Source organism: Fukomys damarensis, unplaced genomic scaffold, assembly GCF_012274545.1.
Source record: "Fukomys damarensis isolate Sample0158 unplaced genomic scaffold, DMR_v1.0_HiC HiC_scaffold_37, whole genome shotgun sequence".
Taxonomy (NCBI): Eukaryota; Metazoa; Chordata; class Mammalia; order Rodentia; family Bathyergidae; genus Fukomys; species Fukomys damarensis.
Genome location: NW_022900949.1, coordinates 16,202,939 through 16,220,724, shown reverse-complemented (window position 1 = coordinate 16,220,724; position 17,786 = coordinate 16,202,939). Strand labels below are relative to the sequence as shown.

General features: G+C 36.0%; 1 protein-coding gene across 1 annotated transcript; it reads left to right on the top strand.

The window, feature by feature from the left end:
* The first annotated feature begins 3,777 nt into the window (after nucleotides 1-3,777).
* Nucleotides 3,778-17,372, top strand: Akr1c4 (aldo-keto reductase family 1 member C4). The gene is made up of 9 exons (XM_010614708.3): nucleotides 3,778-3,919; nucleotides 5,411-5,578; nucleotides 6,485-6,601; nucleotides 9,182-9,259; nucleotides 9,746-9,868; nucleotides 12,239-12,348; nucleotides 12,598-12,763; nucleotides 15,560-15,642; nucleotides 17,257-17,372. Exons 1-9 carry the CDS (start codon nucleotides 3,836-3,838, stop codon nucleotides 17,297-17,299), a joined length of 972 nt encoding a protein of 323 aa, XP_010613010.1. The 5' UTR covers nucleotides 3,778-3,835; the 3' UTR covers nucleotides 17,300-17,372.
* The last annotated feature ends 414 nt before the right edge of the window (nucleotides 17,373-17,786 follow it).

The following is a 17,786-nucleotide window of genomic DNA, read 5'->3' as shown; positions in this document are numbered from 1 at the left end:
CCCTGGTCATTCGAGAGATGCAGATGAAAACAACACTGAGATTCCACCTCACCCCACAAAGAATGGCTGCTATCAAGAAATCACACAATAACAAATGTTGGTGGGGTTGTGGGGAGAAAGGAACCCATCTCCATTGTTGGTGGGAGTGCAGACTGGTGCAACCACTATGGAAATCAGTATGGAGATACTTCAAAGAGCTGAGACTAGAGGTTCCATTTGACCCAGACATCCCTCTGCTATGTATCTTTCCAAAAGAATTCAAAGAATCATACCACACTGATATATGAACACCCATGTTCATAGTGGCTCAGTTTGCAATAGCTAAAACTTGGAAACAGCCCAATTGCCCATCAGTTGGAGACTGGATAAAGAAGATGCTGTTTTTCTATAAAATGTAATACTACTCAGCCATAAAGAATGAGAAATTAGAGTCATTCATGGGAAAATGGATGCATATTGAGGATATACTCTCAAGTGAAATCAATAAGTCACACATGTGGAAATAATGAATAGTTTTTCTGGTGTGAAAAACTAAAGGTGTAATAAGATCCAAATAGTGTAATTGACTACTTGAAATCAGAAGAAAAGGGCTAAAGGTGTAGGAGAAGCAGGAAGGGTAGGGGAAAGGAAATAAGGGAAAAGAAAAAATATGAGAAAATGAAAAAATGGAAGTAAAGTTTTTGCAAATAGGGAAGGGAGGAGGGGGTGAAGGGAGGGCAGGGGTATGGGGAAAAATGAGAACCAAGACCTGTCATATAAAGGTACAAGATCTCAATGATGAATATAACTGTATTGTATACCTAAAAAGTACCAATAAACTCAATGAGGAAAAAATAAACATTATGACAGGACATCTGCCTTTTAGGTCAGTAAGAAAAAGTGTGTGGAGTTTTGAATAATCAGAGGGTTGACCAGGGAACAAAGGTCAGAAAGTAAAATGCCAATATGTGCACAAACAGAAGGAAGATCAGCCTTGGGATGCCAAACAATATATGTGAATTCCATTGTCATCAAATCGTGATCTCTATAATTCAGACCATAAGGAAGTCCTGCACATCCCCAATTCCAGATATTCCCAGAGGTGACCAAATTTTTGGCAGTTCCCATTGACTGTGGAACACTTCTCTGAGTCTATAAACTGGTACTCTCTGCAAATATATTTCAGAGTTTGTGCAGACAACAAATTGTGAGAGAAGACAATTGTTACATCAAGAATTATATGAAATACCAAACATAGTTTACCTCTCATATAGCATGACTATGGAAATCAGTGTGTTCCCTGAAGTGCTGGATAACATTACCCATGAGATGCCTTTTGGAAAATTGGAATTTCTATCTAGAACAATTGTAGGATAAGAAGAAATTTCCCACATATCTACCAAAACATCCTTTAATTTGTCATATCCTATTGCCAGACTATAAAAAGAAGGAGTAAGGTGGAGGTGGAAGGTATATAAAGTTCTCTCATCCAAAACAATGGCTGTTAAAACAGTCAAAACGGAAAATTAAAAATAAGTATTTGTTTCAAGTGATCTTGAAAAAGCGAGTAACCTCTCTTAAATCCTTTAATTTAAAAAAAAAGAATTTATAATTGAACCTACTTCATACATTGACTGTGAAGAGTCATTGAGAGTCCTGCATAATATATCATAATTACTCAAATGTTATCTACCATCACTAAGAACACCACCAAAGCTTATTTTGTTAAATTTATTTCTATTTTTCTTTGCTCCTTCACAGACTTCAACCATGTTATTTTTTCACATTTTTTCCATGGGATGGTGGTTGTTATTTTAACTATTCACTGTACACAACCAAGATTAATTTATTTTATTCTTATTTTTTCTTTTATATATAAAATTTTAATAGTAAGTGAATTTTGAACTACATTAAACAGCACTATTTTTGAGTACACTTGACAGGATATATGGAATTTTCTGTATTGCAATCACTGTGTCATTTGGATCCATCAAGGTTTTTTGGCACATTTTCCAGCTCTTTGAGGTCAAGGTTTGTTATTGGCTGGGAGAACACGATGATATTTGAGAGATAACAAGCACAGCTTTCCTATGCTGCATCTTCCAACGTATGAGGAAATAAGACACATTGGACTCTTTTGATACTCTTGAGTAACAGTTGTTGATTTGTTTCTGAACAAAATATTTTGAATCATGATATGAAATCTTCCAGCAATTACTGATACTGAAAATCCTGTCCAGTCTCTGTGGAAATTCCCCCCTATGCTAGATAATGAGAAATGAGTCCTCAGATTTTACACTTTCCTCCTATCACTTAGACCTCACATCCATTCATTCTCACTCTTATAAGCAATGATGTGAACCCCTTTTAATCTGTTTCTCTTCTATAACCAAATTTAGACTTGAACTCTCAAGACAGAAAATGTAAGATCTTTTTTCCCTTGTGAGCTGTGATGTGTATGGACGTGAGTAGTTGTTCCTTTAAGGAGCAAAACATTTGTACAAGGACAATTTATTCTAGATGGAAACGCAAGAAGGTTATACACCATGTCCAAGTAGAAGTCATCCCAGGGATACAGGGATGGTTCAATATACACAAATCAATAAATGTAATATACCATATCAACAAAGCCTAGGGAGGAAAAAAACACATGATCATCTCAATAGATGCAGAAAAAGTATTTGAGAAAGTCCAACGCCCACTCATGATAAAAATCCTACAGAAAATTTCAATAGATGGTCTTTATCTCAAACTGATAAAAGCCATCTATGACAAACCAAAAGCCAACGTCACATTAAATGGTCAAAAACTGAAAGTTTTCACATTAAAGTAAGGAACAACACAAGGATGTCTATTATCATCGCTCTTATTCACTATAGGTTTGGAAACATTAGCTAGAGCAATTAGACAAGAGAAAGAAATAAAAAGAATAAGGATATGAATAGAAGAACTATCATTATTTGCTGATGAGATGATACTCTACATAGAAGGCTCCAAACACTCTACCAAAAAACTTCATTAATACGTTTCAGTAGCATAGTGGGATACAAAGTCAGCACTCAAAAATCAAGAGCATTTCTGTACATGACAAACTCACTGAGAGAAATTAGGGAAGCCACATCCTTCACAATAGCATCCAAATAAATGAAATACCTAGTAATCGATCTAATGAAGGAAGTAGAACTTTACATTGACAACTATAGTACCGAAAAAGGAGACAGAAGAAAATATCAGAAAATAAAAAGATATCCCTTGTTCTTAAGTAGGAAGAACCAATATAGTGAAAATGAACATACTCCCTAAATTGTTATACAGATTTAATGCAATCCCAATAAAAATACCAGTAATACATCTCAGAGAATTAGATAAAACCACCCTAAAATTCATTTTGAACCTTCTTTCAATTTTAATTTTTGATTCATTAATTATGGTTAAAATTTGAAAAATGCTCTACAGTAATTTTAAAATTCTGTGAGCATTCTTGAGTGTGTAGATTAAGAGAGTTCAGTTTCAAAAAATATTTGCTCAAGAAGAAATTTCACTGTGATAAAAAATTGAAAACAATAAGAAAATCTGTAATATTTTAGCCAAAATGGTCAATGCTTTTTCAATTGATGGTAACAATTTAAAATAATACATGAAAATTTCTAAAGAGAAAATTTATTAAACAAATAATTTCTCTGTCACCATGTAGTAAGCTAACAATTCTCTTACATAAAGTATATGAAACAGTCCCAGGTCTCTCCCACATACCATTGGTTACTGATTAGTCACAAGTGGGACTATAACCTTTGTCCACTTAGTGCCCTGTGCAGGTAGAAGAGGCAGAATCTGCTTAGTCAGAGGTGAAATAACAATGAATTCCAAACATCAGCATGTGGAACTAAATGATGGCCACTTTATGCCTGTACTGGGATTTGGCACCTATGCACCTGAAGAGGTAACAACAGTGGGGTTGACAATGGGGACTCAAATTAAACTGGACCTGGGATGAGTGGGGACTGACCTGGATTATTAAATCCCCCATTCTTACAAGACTACGAGGGGCTCAGTGGTTCACAGATTCTGCAGGCTAGAGCTGTTTCATACATGGAGCAGAAAAGTGACTAGATATTGCTTTACATCAAGGTCTGATTATGTTGTCACCTACCAATTATACTGGCCCTGGGTGCCTAAAGGATAACGCATTGGCCTACTAATTATACCAGCCACTGGATTTTCCTTATACTTCAGTTTGTTTCTCAGCTAAGTAATAAACATAAAACTTGCCAGTCATGATCACTGCCTGATGGCTAAAGATTTTCAGCACTTTCTCATAGTTGGCCACGGTAAAACTGTGATTGCTCTTATGCCTAAGAAAGTTAGGTGAAAAGGGATGTCAAAAGAGGGCCAGAAGCTCAATATCTTATTTATTTTAATTTCATTAAGAAAAATAATTGCCTCCAAATCACTGTACTAATTTGTAACAGTGGCATAAGAGGTCTCCAGGAACATCTTAGAGAAGCCAATCATTTTAAATTTTACTTTCCTAAAATTTAGGAAATTATGTCTTTCCTAAAACAATGATGGCCTTAATTTTAAGGGCTGAGACGTATATGACTCAATTATATAATGTGGGTAATTTCTTGTGTATGAATCTATATATTTTGAATACAGATCTTTACTGCTTAGTATTTACTTATGTTGTACATAAAGAATGTCTGCTTAGAAAAGTTAACATAGCACTGTGCTATCCATTAAAGTGTTCACTTTCAAAATGGCTTCTGGTTGACCTATGGGAACTTTGATATCTCACTATTTTCTATCAGATAAGGATGATGTCCATCCCTGAACTGTTTGTACAAATGGTAGCACATGTGCATCCCTTCTATCACTTAGGAGACTGGAGTGTGCTAGCAGAGGAGTCCATGTAACCAACACCTCAGTGAAAGGATTAGAAAATGTGTCCCCAAAGACACATTTTGTGAACAAAATTACCATATATTTACCATATAAATGACCATATAATTACCTCTATGGTCAGTTAGAGGAATTTAGTATGTTGCTTTTTTAATTTACTTGAAGGAGACTATTTTTTCTATACTTCATTCTTGCTCTTTTCCTGTATTAATTGTATTACCTCACCACATGAATATTAACCATTGTTATAAATATGTGCTCTGTCCTGTGAGTCCTTCCAGAAAAATCATTAAATGTGAGGATATTTCTGGAGACCTATACAAGTGATCAACCAATAATTTTCTGGGACCAAGGGATCCTAGGAATGCCCTATTCTTGTTATGAAGAAGGAAAGACCAAGTCAGTCTAACATGTTCATCACAAATGCACAACTAACTGAAAACATGAGGAAAAGTTGTTTTTGTGAAGTCTCTGCTTGTTCTAGAACACTCTATCTTGTGGATCTCAACACTACCTCTGAATACCTTTCTAGATTCCCAAGAGTAAGACTACAGAGGCCACCAAATTAGCTATAGATGCTGGGTTTCGCCATATTGATTCTGCTTACTTGTACCAAAATGAAGAGGAGGTTGGACTGGCCATTCGGAGCAAGATTGCCGATGGTACAGTAAAGAGAGAAGACATCTTCTACACTTCAAAGGTATTGTGCACGCTGTGTGCAGGGGCTCGACTTAATGACATGTGATGTGTTGAAGTAATATTTGTATGATTTAATTAGTAATGGTTGATGAATAATATATATTGGTCCATTTTTTACTCGCATATATTTATTTATAACATCCAGTGCTAAAAACAGAGAAAGATGATGGCTTCCATATTATTGCTATCTTCACATTTCTAACTGTAATGTAAAGTTCCTTTAGTTTCTGAGCTTCAACTCAAGCAGTATGATTTAGCATGGACTGTGTATTCAGACAGGCCTTGACTAGATTATAGCTTCTTTCATTATATTGGGGAAGTCCCACATTTGCTTAACAGTCTGAATATCAACTTTTACCTTTATCATTTAACAGTGAATATCAGTGAGAACAGTATCAGATTACTCCTTTGGTATTAAATAAGATATTGCTAAATTGTCTTTTATTGGATCTGTCACACATTAAAAGTTCAAAATATAATGTATTAATTCATTCCAATTTATTTGAATGGATGGGAGAATTAGACTATTAAACTGTTTTGTCATCTCTGGAACACAAACTCAGAAATGATCATTATTATTACTTGATAAAAAGTCATCTCTTGAGTAATTTCCTTCCATTATTCATTAATTTGCTAATAATAATGAACATGCAGGGCCGGGGCCTTAGCTCAGTGGCTCTAGCGCCTGCCTCACAAGTGCAAAGACCCGAGTACCAAAACAAAGCAAAAATAATGAACATGCAAGAAAGCTTATAAGAATACATGAGATGTAGAGAAATTCAGAGGTTAGTATTTTCCTTATGTTCATCAGTTTCTGACCAGTAGAAAAATGTTTCAATGTTAGGAAAAAGAAAATAAATACTTTTAATTTGTAATCTAAAACAACTTTCATTCTTTAAACTTCTAGCTTTGGTGCACATTCCATCAACCACAGCTAGTCCAATCTGGCTTGGAAAGCTCGCTGAAAAAACTTCAGTTGGACTATGTGGACCTCTATCTCATTCATGTACCTTTATCCATGAAGGTAGGGAATTTGCATCGTTAGATCTATTTAACTATTCAGCATGGCTGGCAGTTTCATGGCTGACTGAATTAGGCTTTTATAAACTTATGGAAACATTTATATATTATGGAAACTTTTCAAGCCAGTTTATACAAAAAATTAATTGGGTAGAGTAAATGGGGGCCTAAGCCATAGCTACCTTGATAAATGTGAAATAATCTTCAGAAATATCTTTTTATGAGCCCCACTAATATACTTCTGTAGGTTTCCTTGGTTTTTGCCAAGTTCTTTTCTGCACTAGAGACAAATAAGACCTTTGCTTTAGAAAGGCTCATGATCATTAATACTTGAGAGCCTCTCAGTACGTTTCAGCATCAAAATTATTCTTGAAAAGAGCCTGGATTGACCTTCATCCTCCATTCAATCTGTGGACTCTCCTCATTTTTTCATTGTTTATCTTCTTTTTTTCATTTTTTCACTTTGTTTTGTTTTATTTTATCCTATTTCCTCCCTCAACCCCCACCCCTCCCTATGTACAAAAGCTTTGTTTCCATCTTCTCCTCTGTTCTCAGTTCTTTCTTGTCCCTACCTCCCTTCCTCCTCCTCCTGTTCACCTTCTCATCACTGGACAAACTTAGACAAGGAACAGCGTACAGAACTATAACTCAATGAACGAGGAGTGGCAGAGCAGCTAAGAGCCCTGCCCTAGCAGGGTTTTAAACTCTTCTGTCAGTTGTTGGCTGCATTATATTGTGTAGGTTTTTTTATATTCTGTGACTTCATTTTTTATATATAAAATCATATCACATACCTTATATAGTAGAAAATAATTAAATTAGTTAATTTGCTTAAAGATCTTATCCTAGTACCCAGCATATGGACTGTGCTTAGTAAATCTATGTGTTTTAGTATTTTAAAATAATAATGGCTAATAAAACAAATGCTAAATCCTGCTTTTCATTGATCAGTAATAGGATTTATACCAATCTCAGTTTTTTGACCTATAGAAGAAATGAAAATTATTAAATTTTCTTCCATGTTTACTCTTTGCATAGCCCTTGGCATGCGAGTGTATGAAATTTTAAAAACATAGTGAACCACTGGACACAAGAACTTTAAACAAGTGTTTAATTTGAAGTATTTTCTATAATTAGAATCATATTTTTTCATCAGGATGCTTAATCCTATGCCTTACCAAAAAATAAAGTCTATATTAAACTGCTGAAAAAGTCCACATACATCATACTGAAAAGAACCTATCCTTAAAAAAAACTTAATGGGTCATTCTTCCTGGTTGGGTTTCAGGATTTGTGCTGATCTCAACTTCCTTTGCTGGGAGGGACTCAAGTGGATTACTGTAACACTTGAGGGTTCTATGCAATTCCAAAATCCATGACTGGTGGCAGTTTTGGTTTGGTTAGTTGGTTTTCTAACAGAAATTACCTTTGACTTTGGAGAAAATTATTTTTTATGTTATATAGGTACATGTTTATAGTACATAATGATTACATTCATCATGAGTTGTTGGTACACATACATGACATTTCTTAATTCTTTTTTAACTCTTTCCCTTGGCTTCCCCTCCCTCCGCACCTCTCTCAGGCCCCTTCATACATATATATTCTTGTACACGCTTGTAGTACATGATGATCACATTCCTGCTAAGGACTTAGTGTATGTACAGAACACTTCACAATTCCTCCTTTTTAAAAAAAATCTCCGCACCCCGACCCCTCCGTCTCTTGGTTCCCTTCCCATATGCTGAAGATTCATCTCACTATTTCTTATTCTCTATCTTTTTTTTTTTTTTTTTTTTTTTTTGTACCGGGGATTGAACTCGGGTCCTTGCACTTGCAAGGCAGGCCACTGAAACGCTGAGCTAAATCCCTGGCTCCCTTATTCTCTATCTTTATTCTTGCACTTTATGTATATTTTGGGTCTCTCATATAAGGGAAACTATGATATTTGAACTTGTGTGTCTGTCTGACTTCCTTTAACATTATGATCTCAAAGTAAATCCGTTCTCCTACAAATGGTTCAAGTTTATTTTCAGGAGTTATTTACATTCTAATGTCCTACTACTTTCTATCTCCATGTTTCCTTTTATGGTCTCTCATATTCTCTTATAACTGAAAACATAAATGAAAATAAAATCAGAAGGGAAGGGAAGGGAAGGGAAGAGAAAAGAGAAGACCTTCATGGGTCATCTTTGACTCATGTGCCTAACTTTTGGCCATTCACATACTCAGGGATGGAGATTAACATTGATTCTGTAGTCTGAGTTAAGACTTTCCCATTTGAAAGAATCATTTTTCCAGAGGAAAGTACAGGAATATGAAAAGCAACAATAAATAAATGAGGACATCACATAAAGACCTAGGTGCATATTATAAATTAACATATTTAAAAGCCATCAAGGAATAGATGAAACCTTTCACCTAAAAACACCACAACCAAAGTATTTTGAAAAAATAATTCTGAAATGTTGCTCCACCTATTTTTTGGAAGATTAGTGTTCCAACTCTAGATTTACTAAGGAGTATAGATATGGATGGAGATAAGAATTTCATGGAATGGATTTAATGACTGCTTCTGTTCCAGCCAGGGGATGTGTCTATTCCAACAGATGAGCACGGGAAACTAATATGTGATACAGTGGATCTGTGTGCCACTTGGGAGGTGAGTACTTGGAACAGAGTACAAAGGGGATGGGGGAGAGGCAGGGAGAGAGGGGAGAGGGAGGAGGCAAAGAGTGAGAGGGAGAGGGAGAGGGAGGGAGAGAAAGAGGAAAAAAGGGAGAGACCAAGGACAGACGGAAAGTAATAGGTCACAACTCTACCTACACGTGCTGTGCACTACTGGCTCAAGAAATTCTTGACCTTTACAAGGGGTATTCTGCTGACATGGTGGGCAGAAATGCATTACTGCGATATAAGAGAGCCAGAGTGATTTGGGAAAGGCTAAGACAGTCACCTCTTTTCCTCCATGTAAAAATAGTATTTCTGATTTCTGTAAGCAGAATACAGAGTTTTTTCTTGTTGTTACTATCTTCATTATTTTCTTAGCATCAATTCCAATCACCTTTGACTTCTAACAGTACTATTGCATATACATTAATATGTAACTAATTGCATATATTATCCCTCATAATCTTTTCCTCCCAAGGCCATGGAGAAGTGTAAGGATGCAGGATTGGCCAAGTCCATCGGGGTGTCCAACTTTAACCGCAGGCAGCTGGAGATGATCCTGAATAAGCCAGGGCTCAAATATAAGCCTGTCTGTAACCAGGTGAGCACTCTTAGCTTCCTGTTCTTTTGTGCTCTTTCCGTTTTCCTGTTATTACTGGGGGTCCATTGGTCTTCTTCACCTATTCATCTTAATTTTATACAGCAGAAGATATGAAGAACTTTTAACTGTATCTCTGATTTGTAAAGTCTTAATGAACAGGATTGGAGGCTATAGGGCTAAGCTCTGTGTAAGAACCTAGCCAGGCAAACATTATTTCTGTGAGCTGGAATAATATGCAGATCTCAGGAAGATGCACATCGTTGTGAGCTATGAGGGACAACTGCAGACTGACTGGCTGAAAGCGCCATTAGGAGAAGTACGTGTCAGGAAATGGGCGAGAAAACACGGCAAGCAGAGTAAGGCTGAAGTGAAGATAAGACGCACGGTGGAGATTTGTGTGGGCTTCTGATGCTTAATTCCTGCATCCTGGCATCTCTACCGTCAGAGGTGCTGATGTGAGGCACAGCTACAGGGAAAATGAACTGGAAAATGTGAAAGACTTCGGATTGGAGGAAAGAAGTCATGTGCATGCTAAGTGTGGATGAAATTGTGGAACTCCTAGCAGACCTGTCTTTTGCCTGATTTCATCTTAGTCAGTGTGCCCCGCTCCTGCTTTCTCTTTCTTTTCTTATTAACTTCATCGGTACATGTTAGGTCCACATTATGATCACATTCCTCAGCGTGCATTCGTACCTGTACATGATGTGTCTTAGATCTTAGCTCCTGTCTTTCCCCTTCCCCTTCCCTCCCTTTCACCCCTATTTACAAAAGCTTCACTCGTTTTTCCTTCTTTTCTCATATTCTTTCTTTCCCTTCTTTCCTCTCCCCCGCCCCACCACTTCCCTCCCCGCTCGCTTTCTATCATCAAATCTGCTGTTTCATCACATCAGCTCTGTGCCTGCATCAGCTCTTTTGTTTTTTTTTAAACCAACTCTTACTCGTGGAGTAAAGGATGAGGATAGCAAAATACACTTTGCATTTTGTACATAATGACACAGTGCCTTACTTTCAAATATAAGTTTTAAAAACTTAATGTGCTAGTTGTTTGTCTCTCCTTTCTTATGATGCTTATGTTTAAATCTTTAGATTGATTTGAAGAATTACATACAACATCCTTATTTTCCCACCTATACCTGAAAGGGTTGACATTTTGTCATGTTGCCAATAATGTTGGTATACCTGCAAATATATGTTTAATATTTGGCCAAACTCATTCAAAGTAAATTGTACATATAATTTCCCACTCTTAGAGAAATGAATAAGAAAAACCTTCCAAAAATAATTACAGTGGTACCTCAATGTACAAATTTCATTTGTTTTACAATGTGGGGGGAAAGGATTGTTGTCCTGTTTGTCAACCGATGTGAGTTTACAAATAAAAGCAAATTTTTGCCGAAGGAAGTTTTGCAAACTGAATTGTTTACAAACAGAAGCATTTGTGAACCAAGGTATTACTGCATATCCTCCCAAATAGTTTCAGATCCATTACTAGATCTAAGGAAGTTCATAATTTTTCTCTTCTATCATTCAATTTCCGTATTCAAATTCCCTACTCTTTTTCCAAAACGTCTTGTGTAGCTCATTTTTAACTGGGATAATTAGTACTGCAGCCCCCAACATTTGGTAACATTTTCAAGCTCTTTCAAGCTACACTAGTCATCAGTGTTTCCCCATGTTACCCAGGCAATTTTGGTCAGTAGTATTATCAGATCGTTGTCTTGCAATGTTTAGTACTTATTCCTCTATTACAAGTTTAAATCTGATTTTTCTTTCACATGCTTTGACACTAAAATTGCATCTTCTACAAATTATTCATTTAATGATAGATTGTTCCACAATTACTAATCATAGTTTGAAACACATGGATATCCTAAAGCCAGAGCTCTTCTTTTTCAACATATATTTCCCTGCATTGCAATTATTAACTAACTTGCTGGATAGCAATTGTCTATAGGGTAAGGTATGTTTCAAGACCATTATTTGCATAACATTTTAGTATCTTTCAGTTCTGTTTTCCTAAGTTATTTCATTGGGAATTATAAATGTGTTCATTTTAAACGACTCTTTATTTTCCTACATATTTTGCTATGAAACAAAATTTCACTAAAAAGTAAAGATAAATTATAATTATTCCTATAAGATGAGGTAAAATATACTTTAATTATCAATGATATGAGAGAATTCTGTCCAAAGAGAACCAGAAGAATTAAATTTATTTTTTAAAAGGATCTTACTTCAGATTGATATTTTCCATTCACATTTCATGTTGCACAGGTTTTTCTTTTATTCGGCTTTATATTTTATCATGTCTTTTCCATATTAAGATAGTCATTGAATATGATTTGATACATTCTCTCTGCCCATCTGCAGGTGGAATGTCATCTCTATCTCAATCAGACCAAGCTGCTAAATTTCTGCAAGTCAAAAGAGATTGTTTTGGTTGCCTATAGCGCTCTGGGATCCCAAAGAGAGAAAAAATGGTAATTAAGCAGTAAGCATTACATCTAAACAATTGCTGATGAATTGCGGTCAATATTACAGTACTGAGTTTCCCGGAGTTCTCTCTCTACTGGCTCAGGGAAAGGATAAAATTTGCTTTTCCGAGGAAATCCTAGAGTTGTATGTGTTCCCGGTTCCTTTGAAAAACCCTGGCCTAAATTCCATCTGCCTTGGAAGCCTGACCCAAATACATGGGGTCAAGATTTAAGCATTTCTACCTTTCCTTCCAGGGTGGACCAGAGCTCCCCGGTTCTCTTGGAAGATCCAGTTCTTTGTGCCCTGGCAAAAAAGCACCAGCGATCTCCAGCCCTGATTGCCCTTCGCTACCAGCTGCAGCGTGGGGTTGTGGTCCTGGCCAAGAGTTTCAGTGAGAAGCGGATCCAAGAGAACATGCAGGTGATGAGAGCCCTAGGCATCTTTCATGTTTGCGTTTCTTTCTTTTTCGGTCTTTGCACTTGCGAGGCAGGAGCCGCAATCACTGAGATAAATCCCCTGACCCTCATGTTTGCTTTTTTTGCAGGCTCCTAAAATATCTTTGTGTCACATCATTTTCCTGCTATTTAGTATATGCGGTGTTTCGTGTACATTCATAGATGTTTTCTTCCACCGATGCTTGCAGGTCTGGATAGAATTAAGATCGGGCAGATTTGGGAAATCTGAGCTTCAGCGTTACCTTGGTAATACACTCCATAGGCCTGAGAAGGTTACATATCCTTTTCTTGTTTTTATGAAACAGGTCTTGGATTCCCTATTTCTGAAGACTTTCAGCCTACAAAGGATAATGGTCTTGTTTTGGTATACTTGAATACTGATATAGTTTAATATTCACGTAGATATTCACTTTCTAAGCTGATTATGTTCAAATAATTGGAGTTTATTAGACCACTCCCTATTATACTTGTACTTTAACATAACATATACGTATATTCAAACAACTTTTAATAAGGTGATTTCAAACCAGAAATACTTTTTAGCTCGATTCATGTCCTATGGTTTCAAAGCCTACTTTGGTAGTGCCAGCTCTCTCTCCGCTCCTTTGTCTCCAGTGCCTCTCTCATGCATTTGCATGACACTGAGGCTCTTCTACTCCAGACTGGCTGGGCTGTGGTCTGAGGAGAAGCAGATGTTCTCTACATGTGCTTCATCCATGGATGAACTACTCAGGCTTCACCTACTCAAATAATATCTTCTTGAGGGAGAGCGGATGTTTGGAAGGTTCATGTCTAGGGCCAGAAATTGTAAGTCACTGATTCTGTCAAGTTCTAGTAGCCAGTGGAAGTTTCAGGTTTGTCAAGATTGAAGGAGCAGAGAAAGAGACATCACTTTTTGTTTGTTTTTCATTTTTTGTTTTTTGAGACAGGGTCTTGCTATGTAGCTCAGGTAGGCCTTGAACTCACTATGTAGCCCAGGCTGGCCTCAAACTCCAAGTAACCCTGCCTCCTGAGTGCTGGGATGATAGGCGTGCATCACCATGCCCAGCAATGCCACCTTTTAATGGACAAAGTGTAAATGTGTGCAGATTAGGAAATGAGAAGTAGGATAGGGGACCTTGTTTGTAATCAATCAACCACATTTATGTATTCTAGATATTAATTGATGTCCAGATTCAAACTGCTTATTAAAGTATTTTCCCCTATCTAGACTATGTTTTCATAATTAAAGTTCCTTCTCATACTATAATCAAACTCACTATGCCTTTAAATGTGGTCAGTAATCATCATGTCTTTTCCTACATGGAGGAAAGCAACAGTATTTTACTACAGTACCTTACAAGTCTTACTGTCTTTCCTTTCACACTGGACTTTATTTCAACTCTGGTGTGTGAGTGCTATGTAAAATAAGGATAAAATATACACATGTGAGTTAAATGGTTATCAACAGTTACCAGCAGCAATGAGTACATTTCGGAGCTCTCGTCTCTCATCAACTGATATGCTTCCTTTTCTCTAGTCTTAATTATGTTCTTAAAAAATCAGTCTTGTTACCCAAAGTAACAAAACCTTTTATTACTCCTTGATTTAGAAATATTTTGGCAATTTCTTTGTGATTCTTGTGTTAAACAAAATGGAGCAGCACTTTATGAACCCACCAAATTTTCTTTAAGTGTTTATTTTATATCCCATTAAAGCCGCTGATGTATTTGGAGAGAATTTTTGACAGTATTGAGGTTTATGATCCATGATTGTGATACAAATTTCCAATTTTTTAGGTGCTCGTTTTTATTCAAAGATAAGTTTGACAAGTTTTTCCATTAAAACATTTCTAGGAGCCGGGCGTGGTGGCGCATGCCTGTAATCCCAGCACTTGAGAGGCTAAGGTAGGAGGACTGTTGTGAATTCGAAGACCACCCTGGGCTACATAGTGAGTTCCAGGTCAGTCTCAACTACATAGTGAGACCCTGTCTCAAAAAACAAAACAAAAACAAATAAACAAACAAAAAGCATTTCTAGGAACAGAAAAGTTAGATTTATTCAAGGAAATATATGATGTTGGTCATCATTTGATAATATTCTTTCTATTTTGATAGTTTTTTTAGTTTACAGAAAAATTCAACAAATTTTTTTTCTTAGATTCATCAGTGTTATACTGTTGAGATTTTAAATTGTCTCTCTGACAAATTATTACTGTAGATTTAATGATCCATTCAATATGTTAACAATTAATAAAAATCATTCTCATTTTTAAAGTGTCACAAACTGGACAAGAAGATACTTTGAGTCAGTCCCTGGGTGCTTTAAACATGAAATCATTGGTGTTTGTACAGTTCCTGGCTTGTGTTGAAAACAAGAGCTTTTACCTTCTAACTGTTCATTGATGGGATATAGAAATTCAACTGTACCCTGAAAATTACTGAATTTCTATTTCAAAATTTGACTGTAGATTATTCTGGATAGTTAGTAACAAGACACTGTTCTCTCTGAATCATGGCAGCTTTGATTTTATTCATCTTTATTTGAAATATTTTTTTGTTTGAAGTGTCCAGCAGTTTTAATATTATACGTAGAAGAATGGATTTATTTTATTTTTCACCTTGTGTTCATTATTCACTTGCATTTCTTGCTGTTTTTAATAACTTTTGGAAAGTCTTAATATATTTTAAGTATTGTTTCTGTACTATTTAATCTGATTAATCTGATTAAATTGGCAAACGTTCAATGTAAATATAATATAACTCCTTTTCTGCTGTGGTAGGTTTTTGAATTCCAGTTGACTCCAGAGGACATGAAAGTCTTAGATGGCCTGAACAGAAATGTTCGATATATTACCTTTAATATGTAAGTAGGTTTGGTAAATATGTTGCTTCCATTTATTTTCTGAGGAAAGATATAGCATGGATGCTAAAGTTGCCTCAGGAGTAGGAAGCGATTTTCCAGTTTGAGTTAGGGATGAAACAGGAGCTTTCCAGACCTCTCCTCAGATTCCCTTCTCTGACACAGCAATAGGAGTGAGATCAGGTTCAGTTTGTACTCCCACAATGCACCTCTGCACGTCTTATTCCATGGAATGTTCCGTATCAGTCAAAAGCACTGCTGCATGCATACTGCACGTATGCCTTTGTATTCTGTATCTATCCAATGGAGGCACACTGTGGATATTACCAATGCAGTCTAGACCTTTCCAGAATTCAGTTTAAATCATCTTTTCCCTACCCTGTTCAATTCTCTGTGAGATTAAAAGGGTCTTCATTACTCTGTGCTTCACACCGACAGCTCTTGCCTCCTTTGTTTGGAACTCCTCACTGAATAAGGCAAATTAATGTGCTCAATAATTTCATGTCTCTCTTTTCACTATACATAAACCCAAACACTCCATGTGCCCTTAGAAAGGCTACCATGAAGGCCATTCACAGAGCACTTAGTTGTGATTTTCTGAAGTACATAGATTTTAGCAGAGAGGCTGACCAAGTTATCAAGAAGAGAGGGAATCCAAGTGAAGACTGTGCCAAAAGAAGCCTCATCTTGGAGAGAATTTATATCTATCAATAGAAGTTAGTCTCCTTTCATGCACTAAGGATACATAAGATGAGAAAGGACAGATATTACAATTGAGCCTAACAAGAAATATATACCTCTTCTATCTGTGGAAATTTTTTTTTTTTTGTACCGGGGATTCAACTCGGGTCTGTGAGCTTGCAAGGCAGGCCAACGAACCACTGAGCTAAATCCCTGGCCCCTATCTGTGGAAATTTTAATTCATTTTTGAAATAAATGTGATAATGTATGAAATGACATTTACACAATGTAAAAGTGCATGTATTCAAAAGTAGATAAATACACATTACTATTGCTAATATTTTTATAATACGAGAAGAATAAAGAAAAATGTAGTAACATTATGGAAAAGACATGAAGTCAACTAAGCATTAATTCTAACTAGCAATTAATTACTTAAAATTATTGATTTTAACACTTTATACATTGCATTATTAAAGGATGGAGTTTTATAAATAATACAGTAAAGTCTTTGGGCATGTAAAGCTATCTTATAAATGATATTCATTTTATTTCCAAGTCAAACACAATATGCTATGTGTAAGGGATAGCAAGTAAAATAATTACTGAATTCTGAATGTGAAATGGAGATTTTTAGCCTGAAACTGTACAGCATAAAATACATTTATTGTGAGCAATATCTGAAATTGTCCTTGTCCTATACAAGGCATAAACAGAATCCATTCTCACTGTAAATTTGAAATAAGAAACAATAAGGCAATACTTTATTAGAGAATACAACAAATAATTTAGATAAAACTTTAAAAATATTTTCTAGTAACCCACTTATTATAAATTCCATAACCAATTAATAAATAAAATAGGTATCACTTATCTTTTCCACTCTAAAAATGCAGTTGTTGACCTCATATTATGCATTTTTCTTTCTTGTTTTAGAGGTACTACCCATCCTAATTATCCATTTTCTGATGAATATTAATATGAAAGCCGTTATACTAACTTCTCCCCGAAGTCCCTGTGCATCGATATGGATGTAAGAGATGTCTCAAATACAGATGTTTAGACTCATTTCTTCTCATCTATTAATGCTTACTGTCAACTCATTCTACGGTGGGACTATATCACAGATCTGGAAGGACGCTAAATTTTTGTCCTATTTTGAAAAATATAAATTGCTTTCCCTAAAAATTCTTACCTAGTACTGCATTTATTATTTACAAAGTTTGTTTGCTTCTGACTCAATAAAACTAAAAATTGATTTTTCTATAAGTGTGGAGGCTGAGCTGGGGACAAGGGTGATAAAGTCATTTTACAGACACATGTGGAGTGGGAGTAACATGGAGTTCTCAGCCTCCGGGAGAGTAGCGGTTTTCAGGTATTTATCAGATAAGAGTTCTTCTAGCTTTTCAAGGACAAAGAAAACCCACTGCATGTAGTCTAGAAGGTGAGGCACTTAACAGTGAGGT